The 12516-nt window shown below is 30.8% G+C and overlaps 1 protein-coding gene across 13 annotated transcripts; it reads right to left on the bottom strand.

Moving 5' to 3' along the window:
* Nucleotides 1–2738: 2738 nt before the first annotated feature.
* LOC114280312 (uncharacterized) lies at nt 2739–11133 on the bottom strand. Of its 13 annotated transcripts, none has more exons than XM_082884747.1 (12): nt 10301–10568; nt 9583–9658; nt 7798–8355; nt 7412–7474; nt 5951–7319; nt 5676–5838; nt 5352–5587; nt 5007–5227; nt 4059–4151; nt 3879–3983; nt 3399–3775; nt 2739–2938 (listed from the first exon to the last, which is right to left on the bottom strand). In XM_082884747.1, exons 5-8 carry the CDS (start codon nt 6224–6226, stop codon nt 5192–5194), a joined length of 711 nt encoding a protein of 236 aa, XP_082740873.1. In that variant the 5' UTR covers nt 6227–7319; nt 7412–7474; nt 7798–8355; nt 9583–9658; nt 10301–10568; the 3' UTR covers nt 2739–2938; nt 3399–3775; nt 3879–3983; nt 4059–4151; nt 5007–5191. The 13 variants fall into 13 exon arrangements, with proteins under 13 accessions (XP_082740873.1, XP_082740878.1, XP_082740879.1 ...); XM_082884752.1 differs by having other exon boundaries at nt 5951–7251; nt 10301–10558; XM_082884753.1 differs by having other exon boundaries at nt 5951–6235; nt 10301–10558.
* Nucleotides 11134–12516: the final 1383 nt, after the last annotated feature.

The following is a 12516-nucleotide window of genomic DNA, read 5'->3' as shown; positions in this document are numbered from 1 at the left end:
ACAATATTCTCAAAATAGGTCTGTGTTTGTATATTTATAGATGTAAATAGTTTGGCCAGTCAGGATTGACGAAAAATTTAATACCAAACCAAAACTTTTTAATTTTATTGATTGAGGAATTGGAACAAATCGTGTATTATAATTTAACTTTATCGGTTTTGTCGTTTTTGTGTGAATAAGTAATTGAAATTGGAAAATGCTAGAGGTCCCAAATTTTACCAAATAAATGATCAAATTGCGGACCCCACACCACCCATGTGAGACATTTGGTCATTTGTTTGGTAAAAAATTTGGTGTTCCTAGCATTACCCATTGAAATTTTACCCATAAATCTCATATAGGGGAATATTAATTCATCTGTCCTAACAGTTTTTTTTATGAATTAATTAGTTATTTTTATTTTAAAAAGTTTGATTGGGTACCATTTGAGTTTAAGTGAATACCTTTTCATGATTCATTTTTCTAATTTTCTAATTCATTTGATGTGAATGGAAATGTAAAGTGTAGGAGATTATTTTTTGAGAAATTGGTAGATGAAGTGTTGGTTGTCAAACGTAAAAATTCATATTTCTGTTAATGTGATTTTCTGGTGTTATGTTCAAGTGTTACGTTTAGAAAAAATATACTAAAGAGTTTTTGTGTTACAATGATTTGAGTGTTGCGTTTGAGAAAAATATATTAATGAATTTTTTTAAAATATTATACTGTTACGTTTAAGAAAAAATACACTAAAATTTTTTTTGAGTGCGTTATATTAGAGTGTTACATTTAGAATGTTACATTATTACGTTCAAGAAAAGTGTACTAAAGAGTTTTTTAGTGTATTACAATTGAGTGTTACGTTTAGGAAAAATACACAAAAGGGTTTTTATATGTTATATTTATTAGAATGTTACGTTTAGAAAAAGTACACTAAGAAGTTTTTTAGAGTGATACGTTTGAAAAAAAGAGTTTTCTTAAGTGTGCAAGTGCACACCATGTGCCACTTACACAAAAAGTGTAAGTGTAAGGTGTAAGTATAAGTATAAGGTGTAAGTGTAAGGTGTAAGGTGTAAGTGGGTTGCACATGGTGTGCAACCTCAAAAAAGGTGTAAGTGTAAGGTTTAATTTTTTACAAAAGGTGTAAGTGTAAGGTGTAAGTGTAAGGTATAAGGTGTAAGGTGTAAGTTGCACACCATAACCAAACCCTTGAAAAAAATACGCTAAAAAGTTTTTTTTGAAGTGTTATGCGTTTAGTAATTTTAACATTGTGAAAAAATGCACATTTGTTACTCGATACATAACACAGGTGTTATTTTATGTAATTCGCACTATAATGAGACCTTTGGGTTTATAATAAAAAAGAAAAAAGAAAAAAAAGGGACCATATAGTTCATAAATCACTATTTTGAATTTATTGGTTATTCACCCATAAGTAATTTGCATGGTATTTTTAATGTTTTATAAAAGCTTGTAGAATTTTACATGGGTGAATTATACTAACAGTCCCTATAGTTTGAAACTTGTGTCCACTACAACAAATTTGGGATTTAAAGACGAAACAAATTTGTCTCAAAATGTATATATTTCGTCACCCAAACTAATTACGACGAACATTTTTCGTCACCCGTTTTGTCTCCAAAGGGTCGTCGCTAAAGGGTCTTAGAGACGAAAAAAAAAATTCGTCATTGAAAATGATAAATTTGTGACGATTTTTTTTGTCTCCAATACACTTTGTTGGCAACATACTTATAAGTAATTAGCGACAAAATATTTTGTCATTAAAGAAGAAATTAGAGACAAAAGTATTTCGTCATAAATATAAGAAATAGAGACGAAATAATCTTGTCACGTTTAATATAAACGAAGACGAAATTTTTTTGTCAAAGAAGCTACCAATAGAGACAAAAACAAATTCATCATTAAAAATGATAAATTTGTGACGAATTTTTTTGTCTCCAATACACTCAGTTGGGAACATACTTGCAAATAATTAGCGACAAAATATTTTGTCATTAAAGAAGAAATTAGAGACAAAAGTATTTTGTCATTAATATAAGAAATAGAGACGAAATAATTTTGTCACGTTTAATATAAACGAAGACAAAAAAAATTTGTCAAAAAAGCTACCAATAGAGACAAAAACAAATTCATCATTAAAAATGATAAATTTGTGACGAATTTTTTTTGTCTCCAATACACTCTGTTGGGAACATACTTATAAGTAATTAGCGACAAAATATTTTGTCATTAAAGAAGAAATTAGCGACAAAAGTATTTTGTCATAAATATAAGAAATGGAGACAATAATTTTGTCACGTTTAATATAAACGAAGACGAAAATTTTTTGTCAAAGAAGCTACCAATAGAGATAAAAACAAATTCATCATTAAAAATGATGAAATAATGTCAAAAAAAATTCGTCACACATTGAGGGTAATAGTGACAAAATGTGACAATATTTTTTGTCATGACAAATTCATTTAGCGACGAAATAAAAAATTTATGACAAAATTAATCATCTACCTAAGCCAAATAAGAGACAAAAAAACCTTCTTTAGGGATGGAAAATTTTGTCAATAATTTCATAATATTTTTTTTCACATTATATACTTATTTTATCAAAATCTAAATTTTAGTTCAACAAATATGACCCTGTTCATGTTGAAACCTGTTGAGTACAACAATTTCATCACAACTTAACCTAACCTGTTATCAACACATTTACGAATTAACAAAATGAAAATATCCATTCACCATTACAAATAATTTCATCCTGATATAATAAAATAGTGAAATATTCACAAAATATCCAAAAGTTATAATTTGTTCAATTCCACCAAAAATCCAACAATAACTAGTGTAACTCCAAAAAGTATGTGTATCCTTATCAAACAAAAATGAACATTCAAACAAATTACATCATTGTTGCACGTCAAAAATGCCACCCTAATCCAATCTGCAAAAAAATAAATTAAAAGTTTTAGTAATTAATCAATTATACAAAAGATTAAAAACATTAGTAACTCATCAATTTACAATTAGATCAATTATACAATTTATCCCTGTAACAGACTTTTTTTTAGATTATGAGAACAAAAAATTAATTTTAAGGCTAATTCACAAATGGTGCATCCCATTAATGTGCCGTAAGTTCATACAACTTATATTGGTCCCTCCTAAGGTGTTTCTATTGGTTCTTGTACAAATCTATAATTGTGTGATAATTTAGCATTTCGACAGCCTTTTTTCAAGCTTTAAGTATAGAGAAGAAAATATAATTTTTAGACTAATTCACAATTTATACATCATGTGCACCTGTACAAATTGGATGTCATATGCATGTTTCCATTACTTCCTAATTCTTCAAACATGTATTCTTTTATAAAATTTGTTATATTAAAGTTAATATACTTTACCAAGAAGTATGTCCACTTGTGGATGAGTCCCCTCCACTTCCAAAGTGTCCAGTGAATCCTTTGGTCCTCAAAAAGTTGACAACATCAGCCATTATCTCCCCTTGCTTCTTCTTACCCTCTTCAAGATCTTCTATTTTATTGTTCTGGATTTGTATTTGTTCCTTTTGTGTCTCTATTTGCATCTCAAGGCGCTTCACATAATCATTTGTTTCAGCATATATGGTAGTGGCTCTCATAATAGAGGATGAAGGTCTCATGCCAAGTCCCTTCACATAGCCAGACCTTGGCTTTAGGACTTTGATTGATAGCTCTTCTGCAGTCAAAGGGATTGATCCTGGCTGTGAGAGGTGATCAGCCTGTGTCTGTATCATATTTTCCTATCAAATATAAAAAAAATTAAATAATTATTAGAAAATTAAATAAGATTATAACAAATAGTATTCTAAAATTTTGTTAATAAAAATTGCAATATATACTCACATAATTACACTGAGCTTGAGATGAGATCCACTCATGTGTTTTCTCATTATAGTGAGTTTCCTTGTACAACTCTGCTAGATTAGGTAGCATCTTCTTTTCTCGTGCCTAATTTAATAGACCAAATATTCAATAAATAAAGCTAAGAATCTAATATAATTCTGAAAGTGCAAGGATACGTACCAGTTTTTCTACTCTAACAGGGATTGACCTAGAACCACACCTATGTTTTGTATACATCCTTTCTCTGTTCGCGATGTTGGCCTTTGATTGTTCCTATAAGGAAGAATGACCAATATAACAATGAAATGTATCATTAGTAAGACAAATATGTTGGCTTTTGATTGTTCCTGTAAGGAATAATGAACCAATATAACAATGAAATGTATTACTAGTAAAACAAATTTAATGGTTGATAATAAAGAAATTGCATTGTTGCTCTCTATCATTTTCCTATATATCATTTCAACTTAAAAGATATTTCAAATTATTCACTAGTTTCATTCAATTCTGTGAAAAATAGATTAGAGGACTTGTTGAGATTTCATCATAAGATGGTTTTTCTGGGTGAAAAAAGAAAAACGAGTAATTTACACCGTTCACAAATAGGGGGCATATAAGCATGGGCAAGATAGATTGTGAAAAAATCCATTTACATTTCACAAGATATGGAACAATTACTGATACCAAACTCATAACCCTTTCTTTCTTCCGCAACTCTATCAAATCTAAAGTTCTGTCTTAATACCCTATATTAGTTACTTAGCTAGTTGCTTACCATTATCATGAAACTTCAGACCAAACTCAAGAATAAACAGAAAATTAATACAATCATAGAAACTGAAATCTTAGTTCTTTATTCTATGATGTGAAAGATGCACTTTAAGGAACCATAAATTAATCTCCTATTATGCGAACCTTCCAATCCATGTTTAATAGTTTCCCTTTCTCATTTTTCCACTTATTTGGTTTTTATTATGTTCCACTTACAAGCCTAGAAGATAAAGGGAAAAGAATACATATGGAATTTCACAGCAAATTGATTGTGTTCTTTCTAGTTGTTTTAGAATCTCTCCCTATTCTAATCAAATTCTTTCTTCGCTAATATAATAAAAAAGATGAAAATGTTACCAGAAATTCTTTAGTATTCCACTTTTTATCAATAAGATCTATCCACTTGGTAGGATCGACATTCTTTGGTAGGTGATTTCTTGCATACTCCTCCCCTTTAGCCTCCTTCAGCTCCATGAATTGTTTGTGCAGCCTATAGGTATGGTTACTCAATCTCCGACCAAATTTTGTGTTCATTGCCTTCTCTATATCAACAGGTCTCCTTGTAAATCAAATTGATCCTGCAAAAAATAGATAAGTCATAGATAATTCTTATAAAAAATAAAATAATTACAATAAATAATTAAGATTTCTAACCTATTATAAAAATGAGTAAAATCTCCAATAAATAGACAACGAACTTACATTCAAGCGTTGAAACATCGCCTCCTTAACGGAGGCATCAACATACTTCCACCTACGAACACTTGGATTTGGTAAACGAGTTCGCACTTCTACACCAATCTTTGAGGCTAGTTTTGAGGCATAGTCCCCTACCGGTGCACGAAATTCTGGAGGGATAGGCACGCTAAGCTTTCCATCTTTATCAACAAGGCCTTGAACCTCTTTGCCTCGAGTCGGGCCACGAGCACGCTTAGCAGCTGATATTGTGAAGCCATAATATTGAAATAGTATGTGAACAAATTTAATTAAGATCTCAAATCAATGTAAATAAAGAGTGTGTCTTACCAATAGTATTACCAGCAGTCACCTCAAGTTGAGGCTCCACATTGAGAGGTGGTGGCGGATTGCTAGTCACCTCAGGACGTGAAGAGGTATCCCCCTCTTCTAATGCGTGGGTCAATGCCTCGTGATGAGATTGTGAACGGGCTCTCGATGGTATCTCTAATAGCTGAATAACATAATAAAATATGAATATATGTACAAAGATATACATGTCTATGTGTGTATGAATTGAAAGTAACAAGAAAGAATATATTTCACAATGCATAAATGTATAGTACCTCATGCTCAAACGAATCATAGGTTTCAGTGTCACTGCCATCGTTAGCCTCTGACGGTCGATAATCATCATCATTTCCCTCAATTGGTATTTGTTTTTCCTTCCTCAATTTCTTATGTTGAACCGTAGCCTTCAAACAAGTTGTTATATTCTTCACTCCTAGAGCATTCATTCTCTCACGGTTTTTATTAATATTCTTCATTCTTTGTTTCTCATAGTTCGTTACCTTCTTAGTTGCGGTACTTGGTTTGGTCAATTGCTTTTTTGTAGCGTCCATTTTGCCCAACTATAAAGCATAATTGAACATTTTTTTGGTGGATACGCATAATTGAACATTAGATGTAAAGAAAAGATAATTATATATTTCTATACATAAAGCATAAAGCAACAACAATCTCAACAAGTGGATATGTCATATAGGCTCTAAATCATTGAAATATGGCTAGAGCAATATGGATGATTTTTGTTTTTACCATTTACTTATCGTAGAACAAATTAATTACAAAGCCATCAGACACACAATATGACCAATCAATGATAAACCTACATAACAGTGGATGAACCCCACAACTGAAATTCAACTACATTTATTAAGAACAATGTTCATATAGAAAGTGCAAAATAACTACAAATCCTAGTCTACATCAAGATCCATATCGTAATCCACATCAGGTTCGTCACACTCTTCATTTTGTTTGTCAGCTCTTTTCTGTATCATTGTTTCATCAGATGACCTAACCCTTGTAACAACTTCTGCTTCAACACCATCTCTATAACATTGGACATTAGGGCCGATGTCAATTGGAACAACATCGGTAATATTTTCTTGTTGGAACACATCGTTTTCTTCTGGTTCATGTAATGATTCTCCATCGCCTACCTCTGGTACATCAGTGATTGTCATGCTAGAGGACTTAGAATTACTTCACCTCGTCCATGTAATCTACTAAAAAATTTGGTGAATCAAGTGAATAATGATCTGATTTGACCTAAGTCATTTGTTGGAGGAGTTCAAATTCAAATTCAAATATATTTTAAGTTTCATGATGATGCACATGCACCCGTCCTACATGACTAAAGCTTAGACTACGGGCTTTCACCTTTAGAATATATCCAAACAGACCATTCTCCTAGAGACTACCAGTTTTTTTTTTTCTTCAGAAAGGCGTTTATCCATCTGTTCAAATAGGGCACTCCATCTAGCTTGATGCACGTCAACATGCACACTCGCATTGTTAGAGCACATCCAGCAGCAGAATTTTTCATAACATATGGATCATTCTTTTGATTACATGAGAATTCCTGTGACATTAGCAAAGGCAATTCTGTATGAATCACAGATTAATCTCTCTTCTTACTGCGTCGAAATGCTGCAAGTACAGAAAGCAGTACATAACCATACATGTATAAAGGAGTTCTAATCAAAGATGAGTAAAATCTTCACTGATAAGCAGTACATTACCAGCAAGATGCCCTTTAGTGTCTTGATGAAGGAGTTCCAACCATTGAGAAGCTACACTAGCAGCTGACAATCAAAGAAACATTCATATCAGAAGGTGTGAAAGCTTAATTTTAATTAACGTTATTCATCTAACATCTTAATATTGCTCAACTTTTCACTATGCAAAAAAACATAGTTTCAAATTTCTTTGAATATGTCCTTTAAAGTTTCTATTCAATTTCTTACTATTTTCTAGAACTTCCTGCAGATTGCAAAGTCTGATAAACATATATAGAACAAGAGCAGAGCAACAACAGCCATAGCAGCTGCCAAATCTAACCAAATCTAAAACATACAAATAAAATTAGTTACAGTAGCCAGATAAAAAGAGCATTGCCCACACATACCAGCAGCAACCCATAGCAGCAGAAAGAGGATATCAAAAAGAAAAAAAACAACAGCAGCAGCAGCCACCATAGAGTAAATGCTCCTTTTTCACCTAAGAAACAGGGCCAAAACATTGCTAACAGATTCCAACATCAACCAGCACGAACTAAGCATGGCTGAGCAGCCAAGAAGCAAAACACCTATCAGCCAAGAAGCAAAAACACCCTACAAACAAAACACCCACATCAAAACACCCATCAACACACCAGAGTCCATCGCACAATACATTTCGGCCAATCGGCCAACTGTTTGCTCGCAAAGAGAAAATTACACAAAACCTTTTCAATCTCTTAAGGAAAATAAAATAACATAAAATTAAAAAAAACCAAGATATTTGGACCTCATTCAAATTAAACCTCTTTTTTTTTTCTTTTTTTTTTATACAAAACAAAAACATCTCAATTAGGATAAAAACATGTGCCAAACTCCCAACGCAAATGCTGACTCTCTCACTGGTGCTTGTGGGATTGAAGCATCTCAATTAGTTGTTGGACAACACCTTTTTGAACAATGTGCACCTGCACAAATCATATATAAAACTATAAGAGTGTATAACAGTGAATGAGATGTGTTCAAAAAATTTAAAATTTAATTTTAACTATTTTGTTCCACTTTATAGTCTCTATGGCAGCAAATTTCCCAAGTAGCAAAGTTGCTTGCCTTTGGCTCTCTAACCAGCAAGAACTGTAATTGAAATCAAAATATTATTAAGATACAAAAATTGAAGGAAAAGTAGGAGAGGAGCAGCAAGCTCCAAATTATTTAGAGGCCTAGTTCCTACAATATGAATTTGTTGATTTGCTTGCAGCCAACTAAGGATTGTGTAGCCAAAACACTAATAATAATATTATAGCAGAAAATCTATGGACCATTGAATGAGTTATCTTTTATTTTATTTTTTTCTCTTACTAGTTTCTTTGGCTGCTTGTTCTTTCTCTATGAACACCAAACTAGTTTCAAATTTTTAGTTTCACCAAACCATTCAAGCTACACCTAGTTTTTTCACCAAACTAGTGTGTAGTTATTTGGAAAACATATTCTAAAAAAACCAAATAGTGTTTTAGTATAATAAAATGGACCATCTATAAAAATCCAGCAGCTTTTCCCACTATTAAAATGTGAGGAAAACAAAGTTCCCAAACTGACTTCTTTTACTTTTCTTCTCTGTGACTTCTTAGCATCACAAGAAACAACATTTGAAGTTTTCAGCAATAACTTTTTCAGATATATCATCTTAAAGTGACAAGTAAACTTTCTTTAACAATTCTAAATATAAGAGGTTACCACATTATGTCATGGTTAAACCTCAACACACAATCAGAATTTGAAAGGGGAAAAAACTATAATAGCAATGAAAAAGGCATCATTTAATAAGGGAAGAGATTGAAGAAGAGACATGCTATCACTAAGTCGTGGACACTACATTTAGAACATCAATAAATTAACCTTCTTCTTCCTACTTCAATTATATTATTATATATTATATGAATATAAAATGAATGAAATCTAAATTTTGGATTTTAACAGTTTGATTGGTTTAATCATACAAACCAATCCAACACAAATCCTATTACTAATATCCAATAGATGATTTGCATTTCCCCAATATAACGAACCGGAAAAAGGGAAGTCCTCTTGGTTTTTTGTTTTGCTTTTTTTTTTTTTAATTTTTAATTATGATACAAATCAACTAAATTTATCAAGCATTGAATAAAAATGATGATGAATTAGGCAAAATAATGTACCTCTGGAACATGGAAGAAAACCACCATTTCTTCTTTGTACCTCTATTCTTTTTTGTTATCTTTTTCTTTGGCTCTTCTTTGGAAATCATGTTAACAATAGTATCAAAGTCAAAAGGAGCAAAATATTAAAGGGAAAAAAAAAATGCACCCAAATGTTGATTGTTGACAAGTAACCAGATGTTGTTTAGGATACTGGTCTTAAGGAGAAAATAAATAGTACATTTTCCAGTATTTCTAACAAATATACAAAATCTAACTCTATCAAGGAATATGTAAAAGTTTATGTTCCTTTTCTCTGGTAAATATGCATCTAAAGGGAGAAGCTGATTCTCTCTTCTTTTTTTCTTCTTTCTCTTCTTCTTCTTCTTTTTTAAAAAAACAAAAAATAAACTAGAGGAAGAAGTTAGGGATGTTTGCACTATAAAATTGATTGGGGAAAATCTGCACATAAACAACTAAACCTAATGATTCGGCTCCTAAATATATTGACATTGCACAAACCACAGAATCTAAAAGCTAGCTATATTTCACAATTGTAATTCTGTCATGATCTAGATCACCGATTTTGACTCTGAAATGGGCTACACGTAGTCGTCACAAGTCAAAATGACAGTCAAAGATTCAGTAAATCTCGCTTCAAACGAATCGCAAAGTGTCGTAGATCACAAAAACAAAGACAACAGAAACTGAAAATGGATCAAGAAATTAAGAAATTCACCTTCAATAGGCGGGAAATCCTTGCACAAATCGCTGGCCACGGAGCGAATTTCAGTCGTGAGGCGAGAGACATCGTCGGAGAGAGGAGTGAAGGGGTACTTGTCGTAATAAGAAGCGAGAAAAGCCCTAGTTATCGGAACCAGACCGTCCATGGAAACCATTGAAGAGACGACTGTGAAGAGATGGATCGATCGCTCGAACTGGGAAGAAGAAGAACCGGTTGCTGTCTATCTGCTTTTATAGGCGCCAATACATTTTTATTTGCCTCTAAAATATTTTTAGCAACTAAATCATTTAGTGGTAACAAAATTATTCCTTTACCAAAAATAAAAATATTAGACACAAAAATAATTTTGTCACTAAATGATATTAAAATATTAAAAATTATTGGTGACAAAAATATATTCGTCATTAATAATTTTATAATTAGTGACCAATTTTTTTGTCACCAAAAGTCTCAAAATTTTGGTACCCTCTAAAAAAATTAGTGGGAAAATCTTCGGTGACAAAAAAAATATAAATAGTGACGAAAAATAATTTCGTCACCTAATTTTTTTTATTATGATTTAGATTGGTGACGAAATTTTATTTTTGTCTCTAAAAATTGTACATTTGAGACGAAATATTATTTTCGTCATTAAAAGATACGTATTTTGTGACAAAATTTATTTTCGTCATTACTTTTTGTTTTTAAAGACTATTTTTGTTGTAGTGTGTGTTGAGACTTTTCAAGGAATTCATGTGTTAGATTTCAAAGAATTTTTTATGTTTGTTCTTAATGCATTAAAGAGTTATTATGAGGGTAAGACTTGGGGGTTGAGAGAAGTTAATAAATGCTAAGGGTTTTTTTTTTTTTAAATAAAAAAAATCAAAAAATTTAAATTGGGAGATTGGAGCTCCCACATGGCTTGAGGTTAAAAACCTCATTTTGCTTAATATATAGGATGGATAGGTAGATAGATAGATAGATAGATAGATAGCTATAGACATATTAGAACCAATTAGAACAGAGATTGAAACCCTTCCCTCTCTACGTTCCCTTTCCAAATTAACTCTGATTTCAGATACACGAGAGATCGATTCGGTCTTACAGAGATTGAAACCCTTCCCTCTCTACGTTCCCTTTCCAAATTAGAACCAATTAGAAGCCAAAGAGATTCTTGGGGGAAAAAGCGTATAAGAGAATTTATTTTGCCGCTTTTTTTTTTTTTTGGAGAAAATTTATATTTTCGCGCTTATTTTTTTTATCTTATTATTAACGACTTAGACTATGCGTCATAAAAAGTTTAATATTTTTAACGGTTGACTTTTTGTGCGTCGTGAAAATTTTAATATTTTTAACGACTGACTTTTTGTGCGCTGTGAAAAGTGTAATATTTTTTACGGTTATCGTATGTGCGTCGTGTGTAATTGATGTATTAACGGCACACCATATACACGTCGTACAAACTTTTATTATTAATTAGAAAAAAAAAATCATTAAAAAAATATTAATTGGAAAAAAATTAATTGAAAAAATAATTTTGTTAGAAAAATTTGTAAATTTTTGTTTAAAAACCAACGAAAATTCATTTTTTGAATTTACGTTTTTTTTCTCAAGGTTACAAACTAAGACAATCATTTATAAACTAAAAAAATTATCAAACAAGCTTTTATGACAGTTTTTAAAATTTTTGTAAATATAAATTGAAAACTGAAAACAAAATGGTTACCAAACAAGTCTCAAATGGTAAAAATATCGTAAAATTAACAAATGATTAAATAAGTTACCAACGTAAAAAATGACTTATCAAAAGATTCTTAGGCTAGGTATGGTTTGATTTTTAGATTTTTTTTTTAAATTAAAAATTAATTTGGTTAAGAAATAAGAAATAAAAAAATTATTTTTTAAACAAAATGAAAATAATTTTTTTATTTTTTTATTTCTTAACCAAATTAATTTTTAATTTTTTAAAAAAATTTCGAAAAATCAAACCATACATAGCCTAAGAATATTTTGATAAGTCATTTCTTATGTTGATAACTAATTTATTATTTGTTAATTTTATGACATTTTTACCATCTAAAACCTGTTTGGTAACCATTTCGTTTTCAATTTTCAATTTATATTTATAAAAATTTTAAAAACTGTCATAAAAACTTGTTTGATAATTTTTTTAGTTTATAAATGGTTGTCTCAGTTTGTAAATTTGAGAAAAAAACGTAAATTCAAAAAAT

This window comes from Camellia sinensis, chromosome 8 (genome assembly GCF_055761805.1).
Source record: "Camellia sinensis isolate YWXY chromosome 8, ASM5576180v1, whole genome shotgun sequence".
In the NCBI taxonomy this organism is placed as follows: Eukaryota; Viridiplantae; Streptophyta; class Magnoliopsida; order Ericales; family Theaceae; genus Camellia; species Camellia sinensis.
The sequence above is the reverse complement of the archived record's forward strand: the minus strand, read 5'-3'. Positions and strand labels throughout refer to the sequence as shown.